Source organism: Anser cygnoides, chromosome 14, assembly GCF_040182565.1.
Source record: "Anser cygnoides isolate HZ-2024a breed goose chromosome 14, Taihu_goose_T2T_genome, whole genome shotgun sequence".
NCBI lineage: Eukaryota > Metazoa > Chordata > Aves > Anseriformes > Anatidae > Anser > Anser cygnoides.
The window spans coordinates 5843190-5858040 of NC_089886.1; the positions used below are offsets into that span (position 1 = coordinate 5843190).

Below are 14851 nucleotides of genomic sequence, written 5' to 3' on the forward strand. Positions count from 1 at the left end.
GCTTTGGCTCCCTCACTAACCATACATACCTCCTGGCAATTCCAAAAGAGCAACTTTGGAAAGTCAATAGAAAGTCATCTCAAAGAAAGATTACTGGTCTCATCACTAGCAAATAGTTGTTCCCCCCCAGTTTTTGTGTTGATTCTTGACTACCAAACACTTCTCCGAAGCTCTAAATAAAGTCAGCTGTGGCCAGGATACCGAGCTAAAGACAGGCATGGTTCAAAGAGCAGACTCCAGACACCTTCCATCCATCTACTGTCCCTTGGAGGACACACACAATGGCAGCTTGACAAAATGCAACTACTAAGCAGCTTTTTTTTTTTTTCCTGGGCTTATGAACAGCCTAAGCAGCTGTCCGGTCAATGCTGGGGAAGAAGGGAGGGTGACAACTCCTCCTGGGCAGCTGAGCTGCTGCCAGTGCCGCAGTGCTGCAACCAGCTCCTCGCAGATGGGAGGGCCAAGCCCGAAATCCCTCCTCCAGCATGGGAGGTACAGGACCACCTGTAAGAGGCACTGGACTGCTTTGATTTGGTATAACAAGGTCTGCAGAGAACTGGGAATTAAGTCAGGTGCTGGTAACAAAGGTGAGCGCTTTGCTAATGGCTGATATTTTCAGCTAAAGTCCTTGCAGTTTCCTTAGCCTTTGATTGCACTTGCTGATGCTTGTTGTAGACACAGCATGAAGCAGATAAACTGCACTCATCTCAGACTCGCAAGAAGTATATTGTTCTCTTTCAAACAGCAGACAATATTTAACAACCAACACTTTTCATTACTTTACTTTGAAAAAAATAAACTTAAAACAGCTTTATTGGAATCATTTTCCTGGTGGAAATTTCAGGGTGCTTCCTTTAAAAAAAGCACTCAAAATCTCCACCTCCCTAATAACGGTAAGGAATAGTGCAGGCAGCTGCTTACGGGCTGGATTCAGAGCATGATTCAGACACCAAAAACCAAATCGCAATGATGTAAGCATCGTAATAATAATCTGATTGGAAATAAAACTGCCCATCTTCACAAACCATTACAATTCCATAATCAAGCATTTCTAAACATGTATGAGACAAACATACAGGTGCCCAGGAAAGGGATCGATTCCATTACCACGCCAGATTTCTTAGAATAACATTAAGTAACAGTAAGACCACCACAAACAGCAGCTACTAGTTAGGTCTGATGGAAAATGCTTTTGCCCAAGTAATTTTGGAACTCTAATAACCCTTTTAAGTCATATTCACCAATAGCTTACAAAATAATGACATACTTACGCTATAATAAAGACCGATTGTACTGCTGAAGCCTACTGACACACATGGAAAACACTATCACCACAGTCTAGTTTTCAGCTGTTGAGTAGTGAACACGTTAATAAACAGCTCCAAGACTCTCCTGTGAAACGACCTTGCAGAGACAGGCACAAATTCAGAAACTTATAAAACAAAGGAAGAATATAACTGCCTTTTCCCCCAGGAGAAAGCCTCTTAAAAGCAGTTTACAGGTTTGAAGGAGGCTTGTTCCTTTCTATCATCAACAGAATAGGTTGGGAGAGGGAACTGTCAGAGAAGGTTGCTTCAGAAGCCCTACTTACATAGGCAAGGAGGATGATAACTGCGGAGATTAATGCAATTCTGTCAACTTATTGGCCAACGGTGACAGAACCTGGGAGCCCGCAAAACATCAGTGAAGAAAACAGGAAAACACAAAGGAAGTGCTGTTGTTATTTATGAAGTTCTGGGAGCGATCGGGGGTTCTGTGAAAACACCAGAAGACATCTGCACCGGAGGGAGCAGAGGGGAAGAGTGGAAGCTGCATTATTATTTCCAAAATGCACATGGAAAGAGTGGTTATCTAACCATAAAGAACATTTATACCGCTAGAAAGAAAAGGTATGCGAAATTAATGAAAAGCAGAAACAAGGAATCCAACTACAAGTCAGAGGAAAAGAAGTTACAGAAAAACAGACAGGAATGACGAACAAAGTTGACACAAGGGGGTACGCTGATATTCAAAAAGACCTCTCTGCTTATTTAAGGATGATACTTCCAAGCTCGGGTGTTTATCCATGTTAGAAAACAATCTTATGATAATGAAACACCTGCACTGCCAGAGAAGGTGAGCTCAGGGAACTTTTTCCGATATAAATCCCATAGTACTTAGCAACATTGGGGAACACACAAATTCTTCAGATATTTTACAATTTTAGTCTAATACAAGATGGAAGTTCATTACAAAGAATTAAGTCTTCCATTTTAAACCAGGCTTTTGTAAAAGCATACAGGATAAAGAGGAGTCTTGGCAAATCTTCACGGCAATTAAAACAGGTCTGGCTGCACATGTTTTTATTTTGATCTAATCAGAAAGTAAGCAAGAGCACATCCAAGCTGTCAACACAAGTGCAATCTCAAGGGTAAAATATGTTGTTTGAGATGTCCCAAATCAAATACTTCTGAAAACAGGGAAAAAAGCATAGTATTTGCCAATTACTTTGTCTAAGCAAGGCAAGAGCTTAATGCCAAGAATATGCATCAATTTTAAAATGAGGCTGAAGAGGTTTTTTTTTTTACAACTTTTTTTTTTCTTCCTGCTCCCTTCACAACATTGAAGATGTCGACTTTTTGTATGTAAACATTTACCGTAGATGCCTATTTTACGTAGTGTCAGACAGTAGGACAGATGTTACGACCCTACCATGAGAAAGTCGTACATGACAGCAGTATATACTGCTACCTGTAAGTTACAGCCATTACCTAAAAGTTAGGTTTTCATGGGGCACCTCAGCTGAACACCACCAGTGGAACAGCCGGCTACCCCAAAACACTGAGTAGCTGCTTCCAGACATTACAGGTCTCTTTGCTACACGGGCCTATGCAGAACAACCTGAAAAACAATCGCTTGAGGCTACAACTTGAATTCTGACTGTCTGCTCAAGAGGACAAAAAAGTAGATATACAAGTTTAGTGAGGGTCAGGCTTAGATGAGCTGCAAATGAAATACAGTCAAGTTGTGCCTCTCCTTCGGTTGCAGCAAAGTGAGCTTTGGGGGATTTTACTCTGCCAGGGTAAGACAGGACACTGAACTACGTCATCTAAATATGCCTACGTGCACATCACTGTTTCGAAATGCACCGTGCATTGCCATACTGCTACCAGAAACGTGGATGTTCGGAGCTCTGCTCCTTGCAAAACAGCACACGATTAAGGCATGTGATTAGAAAACCAGAAACAGCAGGAGTAGCCTTCCAAAGATGGGTGTGACAGAATTAACTTCAAAACAAAGATTAATGCCTAATCAGATTCTTGTTGTGCTAGCCTGTAACACATTAAATCATTAAATCCATTGGTGATAAATAACAATCATCCTATAAGCAGGAACAAGCTTCCCAAATGCTCCCCCTCCTTTGTTAAACAAGGAACTGTGCTTCAGCACAATGCTGTTGTCATACTTCTACATCAACTTCATAATCTACTACGTCTAAGAGCTCAACACAGGAGAGCTAAACAGCAAGATCAGTCGGGGAAACTGTTGGGCCATGTTTAGAATTCAGCTGACACATTATTTCATAACCCAGTTGCTCTGCTCTGACACTCGGGGAGATGTTTCTTAAGGACAAATCTGCATAAAATCAAAACAAGCAGTCATTGCTAAATCATCCCGTCCCATTCACAAGTCCAAACCACGCTGACACGTGTGAGATGGTGGAGCTCTGCCGCTGCGTTTCCTCCAGCTTAGCAACGAGCTAAGCCTGAACGTGTCCCTGCTGCACCCAGTGCACCCTGCGTCCCCCCGCAAGAAGCAATGCAGCTTTAGGATGTAGACGAAAGGCATTACTTTGACTTTGCTACAGATCATTTCCTCTCCATCAACCTCAGATAGCACCTTTTTGCCTTCTATTTAAAGTCTGATGACACTGAGCGCTATTAAAAGAATTAAGATCCTTCTGCTAAGCTACAAGATGCCCCCAGAAGACACTCTGCAGAAGATACTGCTTACTTGAGAACTGTTTTCCTTCGCATACACTTCAGGACAATGTCCAAAAACTGCTACCTTAGATCTGGATTTAACACCAAACACTGATTAGCGTCACTTTTTTGATTTCTAAAAAATATTGCTGTAACGTAACGCATTACCGTTGATTTTTCAATTTAAGATGTGTTTGGATTTTGGTAACTAAAACTCTCTACTCTTGCATTTCGTAACATCAGCAGGTGCTGGTAGGTGGCTTCTGTTTTGCTGTTTCTGGATAGCAGTTTCCATTCCCACCAGTGTGTGTGGAACTAAGAAACCCGGGGATTCCCAAGGAGAGCAGTCTGCCATGGTCTGGTATTTTCTTCCATCTACAGACAACTTCAGTACAGACCCATCAATCTGGACAGTGTTTCCAAACAAATCCAGCAAAGCCCCCAAAACACATGGTAGCAGAAGCTTACGCAGGGACACTATAAAGTGTTTTTAGAACTTCGTTAGAAGCACATTGCGTAAATCTATGAGTAATTTTGATTCCACGGAATCCATGGATTTGGGGAATTACTCTGCTGCGGGAGCACGGTCTTTAGCTAAGAAAAAAAATGTAATTACTTACAGTCACTAACAGTCCCACGGGCCTTCTCAGAGTCACAGAACTAATTATCCTTTCAGCTGGCTAAGGAAAAACGAGCCCAACTCCTGTTATTTCAGGTGTGGATGAGGTACCTAACATGCAGGAACACTGGGAAGAGGAAGTTCTGCAAAGCACTGAGCTTTGTGAAGGGTTTTCCCTGGCTTGCCTCTAGGGGACAATTGTTTCCTTAAGGCTCAGAATCCGTGCTCCAAACACACTTCTCTCCGCGTCCTGCTAAGTGTCAGACAACTCCATCTACTACTACCTGATACACTTTCCAAATGAATATACCTACAAGAAATGCAGCGAGAAACAGATTAACTATAACTCTGTTGACACTCGTTCCCAACATTTTCAGTTAGCAAATATAAGCAAATTCACAACAGAAAATGATCAGAGATACACCAACTATGGTTAGACTATTGAAGATTGTTTTTCTTCTTTTTAAAAGCTTCAACTTCCATGAGTCACCCTTCCTTCCTTTTCACTAATATTCCAGGGTAAGTTAATAGTAAAGAACAAAACTGCAACACACAATAAAATCAATTTTGAGCTGTGGATTAAAGAAGGTCTCAGGAATCCAGGGGAAGTTTTGCAGTGGATTTGGTATAGAGCTGAAATTCTTCAACACGCTCAGGCAAAACGATCTGCAAAGCACCCTGCCATGGTTTTTGTGTATCAGTGTAGCTCATAGTTTCACCAAGAGACAGTTTGTGAGAAAAAGGCCAGCAGCACAGATCTGCAGCACGCAGTAGAGGTGCCACAGCCCAGGAGAGCAGCGACCCAGCTGCCAGCCCTGCAGCACCTTGCACCCAGACCAGGGACGAGCCATCAGATGGCAACAGCTCCCAATGGCTTCCTGCCCCTCCTGTCTCTGACCTAGTGACCTAAAATAATTCTCCTAAAACGCATTCGGTTTTGTCACACTTTGAAATGAGTACGTGTCTTGCCTCCTGGGCCAGCGGTTTGTCGTTGATGTTTTGTTTTAAAGCAAACGCAGGGCAATGAGACATCTCACACTTGAAAGAAAACAGTTCTTGGAAGCCAGTGGTATCGGGTAGGTCTCCCGCTGCGCTAAAGGAGGGAAAAGTCACCTTGTGTACACAATCACTAAAAAAAACACTAGGAAAAATAATGCATGGCTTCTTCAGAAGTGCAACAAAGATTTATCTTGAGGTCTGCAACTTGTGCCAAAGGCTTGAAAAGATTTAGCAACGTCAGATAAATTCTCTGAACAAGATATTGTGTTAGAAGTTTAAATACTTCAAGAAATTTCTTCAGCACTAATGAACCCTGCTTTTTGGAACCCAGCAACTTTATTTTGATGATTTCTTCTGTATTCTATATTTTTGTTTACATTTGTTCCATAAATTCTCAATACCTCATTTTTATTTTAGAGGCTTCTTTGGTTTATATTCTTTTCTATAAATCCAAATAAAAATCTAGATTTCAGCAGAGTTCAACATAAAATCTAACTATCCTGTACTTAATAAGACCATCTCCACCACATAAAAAAATAGAAAGAACTAAAATGCTGTTTTACCTGCACTTCCTTCCTATTCCCATAATTGATTATAAAGGAGACAGCTACTAAATATTTTCTCCACCACACAGGCTTTTTACATCAGACAATATTTGTTCTGCTTTAACAGAAGTAGAAAGCAAAACCACCCATAAAACTGCCTTCCTGCCAGTGATATCATAGTCTAACATAACCTATGCTGGGAAGAGATGTCCTTCATTTAGGTTGATAGAGGACATCTGCAAGAATATGTAAAATACATTTATTCTACATGTGCACAGAAATACATACAAGGATATGTGGAGAGAAAATGATGTTTCAAATAAGATTAGCAGAAACGTACACAAAAAGTGTTTCACCAATTCCTTTAGGTCAATACCTATTTTAAAATTAACTTGAAGTTGAAGGTACAGAGACTTAGTGGAGTACCACATAAGAAAAAGCAAGTTTTGATACTAGCAATAAAAACTATTCATTTAATATGAACAGAGATGAAAGACTGACTCAAGAGCGACAGCTGTTAGGTGGCCACCAGAAGGAATTTATATTCTGTTAAGCAGTATGTTGAGCACGGACAAATTTCCACAACATTAGAATTTTCAAATGTGTGTTCAAGCATAAAATAACTTGGAAAAAATATTAATTCCATGTGTGAGATCTGCTTACTGAGTTTTTTTTTTTTAAATAGGGAATCACCTCCCTGCAGGTTCAAGATGAGCAACGTGCATAAATCTGTGTAATGTTTTAATTACTTTTAGCACAGACATTGCCAAAACTGGTGACTGGAATTCATGTAAAGGTCAAGGCAGGAAAACGCACGGTTCAGAGTATGCATTATCAGCACTTGCTGTTTTCCTCTCTAATTCACCAGGCAGACAAAATAGAACTCAGGTCGTGCAAGTAACAGTATAAAAACTACGGCGCAGATATAAAGCCTATTTCTACCTGTTTGTACAAGGGAAATACGATGACCAGGTTCACGACTGCCTAAGACTGTTACAAAAGGGCACTGTGAAGAATGCATGTTTTAAAGAACAGAAGAACAGCACTAGTCATTGTATGTAAATAAGACAAGCTTGTTGGCTGACCTTCATTTTCATTTTCTATCAATTTAATTTAACACACTTGACTTCAAGAGCAGCAGAATACACATGGTCAACTCCTCCTGACCTTCAGGAACAGAAAATGCTGAAGAGAAGAGGTGTAGCACACTAGCATACCTAGTTGGCAGATGATGTCGTTGTTCTCCACCTCAAAAGCATACATATATCAGTGATAAGATTGATAAGACAGAAGAAAGAAGATTTGAGAAGGCCGTGACTGTGTTCCAGTACAGGTTCACAAATTGATACTGTGCTTGGAAACACAATCACAGGGTTAATAGAATGGTGGATGCCAAACCTTCACTGTGCTGAAGTTAACACCAAAGGACCAGCCTGCATCTCACGCTTACACACACTAGCAGTTCTTACCTCTAGCAAATAGGAAGCTACTTAAGGGAAGCCCAGCAAAACACAGATTGCTAAACAGACCTCCTACATGATCAGAACAGTCAAAACAAGAACCATGGAGTGGCACTCCTCTTTATTATAGCAGATAAATATTACTATATTGTATTATTTTGCTAGAACATGGGGCTTTTTGCCTGCGGATTAGTTGCAGAAGTGTCTAAGGAAGGGTACCTAAGATAAAAACAGCTTCAACGGGCTTAGGATTGCTATATGCAGGTCTGAATTTCCCTGGAAAATTTCTGTGGTGTACAGAATTGGGAAGGTCAGACTCCACTAAATCAGAAGAAGCCACAAGACATTTCCATTAAGTGACGTCTAGTGAGAGGAAGGGGAGAAGCAACCATAGCACTTCAGTAGAAGAATTCCATTCTAATTGTGACAATATGCAGAGAAATAACTAGGAAATTCCAGTTTCTAAGCAACCCCTGGTGCTTAAAGAAAGAACTGAAATGAAAACCTCTATAAAAAAAGCTACCAGCAGTACAGCCATCAAATACAGAAACAGGCCTTTTCTGATTAAGCTAAATAATTCCAAAGTGAGAACATCTAGAAAAATTAAAAGTGCAGTTAGCAGAACTGCAAAAAATCATTTTTAACCACGGAGTTTTATTTTTTAAAGTCTGAGAGTCCAACCAGCTGTAGTTATTCACTAGTAACAGCAAACTTGGACATGGATAACCCTATAAAGGGGAAGCCAGTAAAAACCTCAACTTTCAGCATTGCTCTAGACCAGCAATAATCTAATTGTAGACTGCTTAACACAGAGCAATTGCTCTCTGAATCACCGAGCACCATACAAGAATCAACAAAGATGCCTCACAGAAAGACTAACCTCTGTAAACTGTCATAAAAAAGCAAGCAAACTCAGATTCTGATATAACTTAATATTTGAAAGTCCCCACCATAAACAGCCAGTTGGAGACATGCTACTGCATAAATTCTTCAGTTGCACATGCTTTGTAGAATGCTAGACCTGCTGTTATATTATGTTTGCTTTTCATCTCAGCCAGGTTTGAAACACCTGTAAGATCTTAGGAGTCAGCTATTTCCTCAAGCCAAATCTCCCATATCCCTTCTACAGAAGAAAATGTTCCTTATTGGATAAAGTGTACACTAAAGCTAAGTAACTTCTTTCAGAGTTATTGGCTTATTTCACTATATTGCATACATGTAAACATCATTAGAGAACAGGCTGTTTCAAATAGCATCATCTGTGTACTGCCAAGAGCACTTTAGCAATGGTTTATGTGGCAAAAGAGTACTCAGGCAAAAAAGAATTATAGTGAAAGAGATTGCATTTTATTTACCTTGATGAGTCATCGTGACAGGTTCTTCACTGGATATATTGTTGTAAATGACCACAGCTGTAGCATTATGTGAAGCTGCTCGCAGTATTTTCTCTCTAAACGTACAGTTTCCTCGCTGTAGTAAAGCAATCCACTGCTTGGTGTTCGGTGGAACTTGGAAACGTGTTCGAGGGTCGCAGCCCAGGCGATCTGCAACTGAAATTGGACACACGTTCAGACAAACGGCAATTTGTTAGACCATCCAAAAAGAAAAATAATTCAGCAAAACTTGAAGCTAGTTTTTGTTATGCACTAGGAAGCTACTGCCCTCTGGTTAATACAGCCTAAAGCTAATTGCATTCTTAAGGCAAAAAAGTCTTCTTTAGAAGCTCAATCTCGCACGCTGAAAGCTGTCACTATATGCCCAAGAATTAGGCTCAGTAACACAAGCTATTTTTAACTCCAGTGCAGCTAGAACAGTGAATTTACATTTGAATCAATACCTGCCTACAGGCTGAAAAACACTAGAATATGGTTCATATGCTATAGGCACTTACCAAACAGCTCTTTATTAGTCATTCTGGGTAGGGTAACTTTTTTTTTTTTTGTTTTAATGCAGTCATAAACATCACTGCAGTGGAAAGTATAACTAAACAAAGGAGGCTGTGAACACGAGGGTTCAGAGCGGTTATCTGCCGTGTGCAGGCTACTGTAAAAAAGGACGACAGTAAGAGCTGATGTTGTAAAAACCCCGCAGCAACATCGGCTTTTTACACATGCACATTTTGTCTACAGGGAAGTGCATTCGAATTTATGAGGAAACAAATGGTTTTGCAAACACGATGCACTCCAGTTGTTAGCTAAACAGCTACCGATGCTGCAAAAGTAATAGAAATGGCAAATGCCAGACATATCTAATTTCAACAGTATGCAAAGCTTTTTTTTTTTTTTTTTGTATTTTTTGATGCTGTAACGTATCCTGGAGCAACCAAAACCCACACGGATCTGTGTACAAAGCGTACAAATGCAATGTGGAAGATGGCTTCACAGTGCAGCAGCTGAAACTGATGAAAGATGTTTCTGTTTACACAAGTGCAGACCTGCACTTCAGTCTGACACACTGGTGGCGTTATTAAGGAATTTTTAGAAATTCAGAGCCAAAAGCAACTTAAAATACACATTTACCCTGTCAAATGTCACGTCATCTCTGGCTACTAAAAATGGTTGGGATAAAGGGTGGTTTTTCAAGACGCTTTATCTACAACAATTTATCTACATAATAGTTCTGAAAACTGTTGCAGTTCATAAGAGATTGAAATGAAGCGTCTCATAAAATTTCGTTTTAATGAAGCGAGTTCGTCAGCTCAGGCTAGGGAATTTCAGCACGAGGCCTACCACGAAAGCATCCAGTTTAAGGTATTAGCTGGAAACAAAACAGAAGGCATTTTTAAGTGCTTTCAGCTTAACAAAGCTCAGGTTAAAACATTTGACAGATAAGACTATTGGGCTATTTAAATCTTATCTGAAAGAGACTTTTCTCTGCTTACTCAAAAAAAATTAGCGCAGATGAATCTCTATCACAGCAGTCACACAGGAAATCGTTTCATCTCTTCATCTGGGCTTGAAAGGCCTCTCCCCGCCCCGGTGGAAGGAGGGCGGGCAGCCAGATATAAGCAAATACTTCTCACAGTCTCGTTTTTCAGGACTGTATTAAGACATTTCAGGCTTGGAAGGCTATCTGCAGTATTTTTATACTTGTAGGGGTTTTAAGTTTTTTGTTCCTCCCTTTATATTTTTATTCTTGCATTTTCCCTGGGATCACGGAACTGAAATATAGATTCTTGAGGCCAAATTTTAGAGAGTATTTCCCCCCGTTGCTCTGACATTATTACTTTAATCCCCTTGGAAACTGCTGACCAGCACTGATCCCGCAAAGTTGTTCTGGCGCATCAGGAAGAGCAAGGATCACAGGGGTACGCTCACAGCCACTGCAGTCCTTAATACAAGACAACAGGGCTTTTTTAAGAGGAATTGTAGTCCTTTTTGGAAATGCAACAGAACCACAACACGGCACACGTGCAACCAACCTTGCCGGCCTCCATTAAGATAAAAGCCCTTCCCTGTTTCGTGCACGCTTCCCACTCGTTCAGAACATTTCCACTTAAAAATGAGAGGGGGAAGCACCAGCAAACTATGACAGGAAGTTTTGCAAGCCTTGAAAGCTCAAACAAAAAAAAATCACATTCTTCTCTAGTGAAAACAGATTCAAGATTCTCAGGTGTGAAACAGCCTCTGAAAGCTACCATTCACTAAATGGTCACTGTTCCACAGAGCCTCCTCAGGCTGCTAAAATTAACTCTGAAAGCAGACACTGCGGCCAAAAATTCTGTAATATACGGGAAGGAAGAAGAGCAGGAACCCTACCGATTATGCACATGGACCGAGCATGATCGCTTCAGTGCAATCAAAGCTAAAATACAGAGCGGTAACAAAAATGGCCCCAAAATCTAGATTATGGGTTATTAACTAGAATGGAAAATCAAAAGCAATAAAAGGGAAAAGGCATCTGGAAAAGGGAGGTAGCATTCCGAAAAGTCTGTTATACAATCCGGTTTTATAAAGCTTATGTAGGCACCTTTAAACTCCAAATTTCAAGCCACACAAATTGAAACGCTGACAGGGAAAGCAGTAAGAGATAAAAACAGCATCTGTGGGAAAAGTAGCACAAATTTTCTACCACAGTAGAGATCAAAGTCTCTCAGAGCTGTGGACAGAGCTACAAAACGTTACTGGACCAACAGGATTAGGAAGCGAGATGTCCCAGTAGTGAAGCTTTCCAGGCGTAGACCAACAACCACCACGACACAAACAGCATGTTATCACTGATGAGGTGATTTGGTATGTCCTGATGAAGATTTAACTGACAATATTACTTTTGCACTAAGTAACAATAATATTACTGAAAATCTTTTTTTTTTTTTTAAATACACCTGAACTGAGTAACTACAAGTCACTTGAGAATTAGTACAAAGTCACAACCCACTTTACATTAGCATCCTATTTACATCACACAGATGTTAAGGAAACTGTTTGCTTTTAACCAAATAAAATTCAGGAACAATAGTGAAAAGTCCGTTTTTCTCTGCTCATCTTTTCAATACACTTAATACGCTCCAAAAAGAGGCCAAGTCTTATAGGCATGCTCAGCCTTCCAACATAGCCAGCTGGCTACAATAAAACATCTGCTATACACCTAACCTGCCAGGCACATCAATTTGCATTGTAAGGGACAGATAAATGAACAGTGTCAGCAGGAATCATCATTGATAGCTCCCCATTACCATGTCATCTACGCTCAGTTGTCCAAAGTCCAGTTGGGATCTAGAAGACTGGGACTTGCAAATATTACCTGGATGATGTCCACGCCAGAATGAAAAGCGCTTTCACATTAAATTAGAGTTATTCTAAAACAAATCGCTCATACATAAAAAGATATGATCAGAAGTCACTCATGCAACTTTATAATTGCAGAAAACGTAGGGAAACAGCTTCCTGTATGGTTATAGGCACGCTACTGTTCAAGATGATTTGAAATATAAGTTATTTACTCCACCTTTCCTTTCTTTGTGTCTGCCTATGTATCAAGAACACGTTGGCAAAAAGATAGTTTTCTGTTAAGAGTGGTAACCTGCTGGGTTAAAGAGCGATGTTCAATTTTCTTGTAAATAGCTCCCTCCCTACTGTAAGCCCCACCACCACCGAGGAGCCTCTTTACAGAAGAATCAGCTGGGATTTCAGCACCCACAAGTCAGGCTGCACGTTTGCTCCAGCTTTAGGAAAGCTTCAATTTCCTCTTGCACAACACACAAGACTGCTCAACTTGCATATAATCGTTTCTCCTTTTTTTTTTTTAAAAAAAAGTTCAAGAGCCCTTCCCAGTGAAGGACGGTACTATTTGTGACAGCATTTTAGGGATTCATGTGAAACAAGTTGATACTACAATAGATCCAACCAGGCTTCCTCAGCTGCTGAAGATTGAAGCCTACATCTGAACAGCAACAGCGCTTTCCTCCTCATCTTTTCCAGTTGCTCACCAGGTCCTTTAGCTTTCCCCTCCAAGAGGGAGGGCCCGTTTTGTGGTAGCAAAAATGAAATGAATAGGTCAGCTGTCAGAGCAATAAAGGCTTTGTGAGAAGTACACACCTGCCTGAACGTAGACTCTGTTCCCTTCTACCTCTGAACCACGACTGGGTTTGCTTTCCTTCCCATACGGGGTGTTCGCGCTGCTTTCGCACTGTCCAGCGCACACCTGTGATGGCCCACTTCAAAAGAAAGGCCATGGCTGCGGTGTTGTCTGTTATCAAGGCTTTGCCCCCTTTCCACAGGGAAATCTCAGTGCCAGAACCCCACCATCCTGGGCATTAGCTATTTGATATCATTCTTTATCTTATTTCCCCCCCCCCCCCTTTTTTTTTTAAATGGTCAGATACCTCGACTGACCGCATCTCAGCTAACGCTCTGTTCTCTCAGGCCAGCATCAGTCGCCAGGGCTGGTCTCGACTACACGTACACAAACCGTTTCACAGTCTGACCTTCAGTCACTGTAATACAATAGGTGGAAAGACACCATCGATATCTGAGGGGAGCACATCCGAAGACTCGCTGGGAAAGAAGGCAGCCTGCGGAAGACGCAATCCCACGCAGCCCGCGCTGCCCAGGGGGGCACCACGCGATGCACCCGACTGCAGAACAGACCCGTGCAACGCGATTACGTTCCTGATAAACAAAAAGGATAAAGTTTCCAGAAAGGGAATTCACCTGGGGAATTTATAAGAGCAGCACAGCAGCATTGATTCTTTCCTATTTCAGGGAAGGCTCCTCGTACTTGCTATCCAATTACGGCTTAATAGCACACCTGTAACACGCACATTTTCTCCAATACATTGGTACTTGTGTTATTATCAGCACAGCCCTTTCTCAAGCCAGTTATAATTCCTGCTTTTTAAAAGTTGCATTAATGAGTTACATGTGGCAGCATTTTATTTTCAGCAGCTATTTCAGGTAATTGCTTTGACTAAAGTTGGCTTTACCACCAGGAGAAACTCTTTGCACAAGAGGCAATCTTGTTTCAGGAAAGAAGTTAAACAAAAGAAAGTCAGCGAAGCCGAGTCCCGTAATAGTTAATCTCGTTAGCTCAATAAGTGTACTACAATTACAGCTATAAGCTGCAATATAAAGACCAGTTTTGTTATCACTTAATGACTACTAATTAAGCTGGATACTGAGACAAGTGGCAAAGGATGCATGCACAGCACACACTTTTCCCTCCACTAAGCTGCACTTCTTGATGCATTTGCTTGTTCCGTTTTCTTACGGCTTGATGTTTTGTATTCTGGGCAGGAGGGAACATGCACTTCTGCCTGGATATCACCGAAAGCTCTGCAGTTCCCAGGAAAGTGTCATTTTAGACCTTCTGCAGCTAAAACCTGTTCACATAACACATTTATAAAGTGTCACTGCTACAGAACGCTATAGCACCACACACAAGCTATACCTCCAACCCTGCTCTCACGCCAGTATTTGTTCCCTACCTCCACCTTGTCCTAAGGTGCTTTTTTCTGCTTTCTAAAGCACTGTCCCAGTCCCCAGGGACATGACCCAGGGCCCAGGAGCTCTCACACAGCATCACCTGCCCTGCGTGCAGCCCATCCCATCCCACCCCTAGGCTTGGACTCACCGCCAGCATTTCAGTTCCATCGGTCCCACCTCCGTCACCCCCTGGCCTCCCCACCCGAGCACCCAACCCAACAAACCTTGCCTCCTGCTGGCTGCCAGCAAGGGAACTGCTGAGATCACGCCAGGCTCCGCTCCCAGCCCTCAGGTTCCCATCCAAGCCCAGAGAAATCAGAGCAACCCCAAGCTGACAGCCACG

At 41.5% G+C, this 14851-nt stretch overlaps 1 protein-coding gene across 3 annotated transcripts in view; it reads right to left on the bottom strand.

The window, feature by feature from the left end:
* The window catches only part of RNF130 (ring finger protein 130), a 40547-nt gene that overhangs the window by 21174 nt on the left and 4522 nt on the right, over nucleotides 1-14851 (bottom strand). For all 3 annotated transcript variants that reach the window (XM_048057193.2, XM_048057195.2, XM_048057196.2), the window contains exon 2: nucleotides 8941-9135. In XM_048057193.2, coding sequence (XP_047913150.1) covers nucleotides 8941-9135 — 195 coding nt within the window. The remainder of the gene's footprint in view (nucleotides 1-8940; nucleotides 9136-14851) is intronic.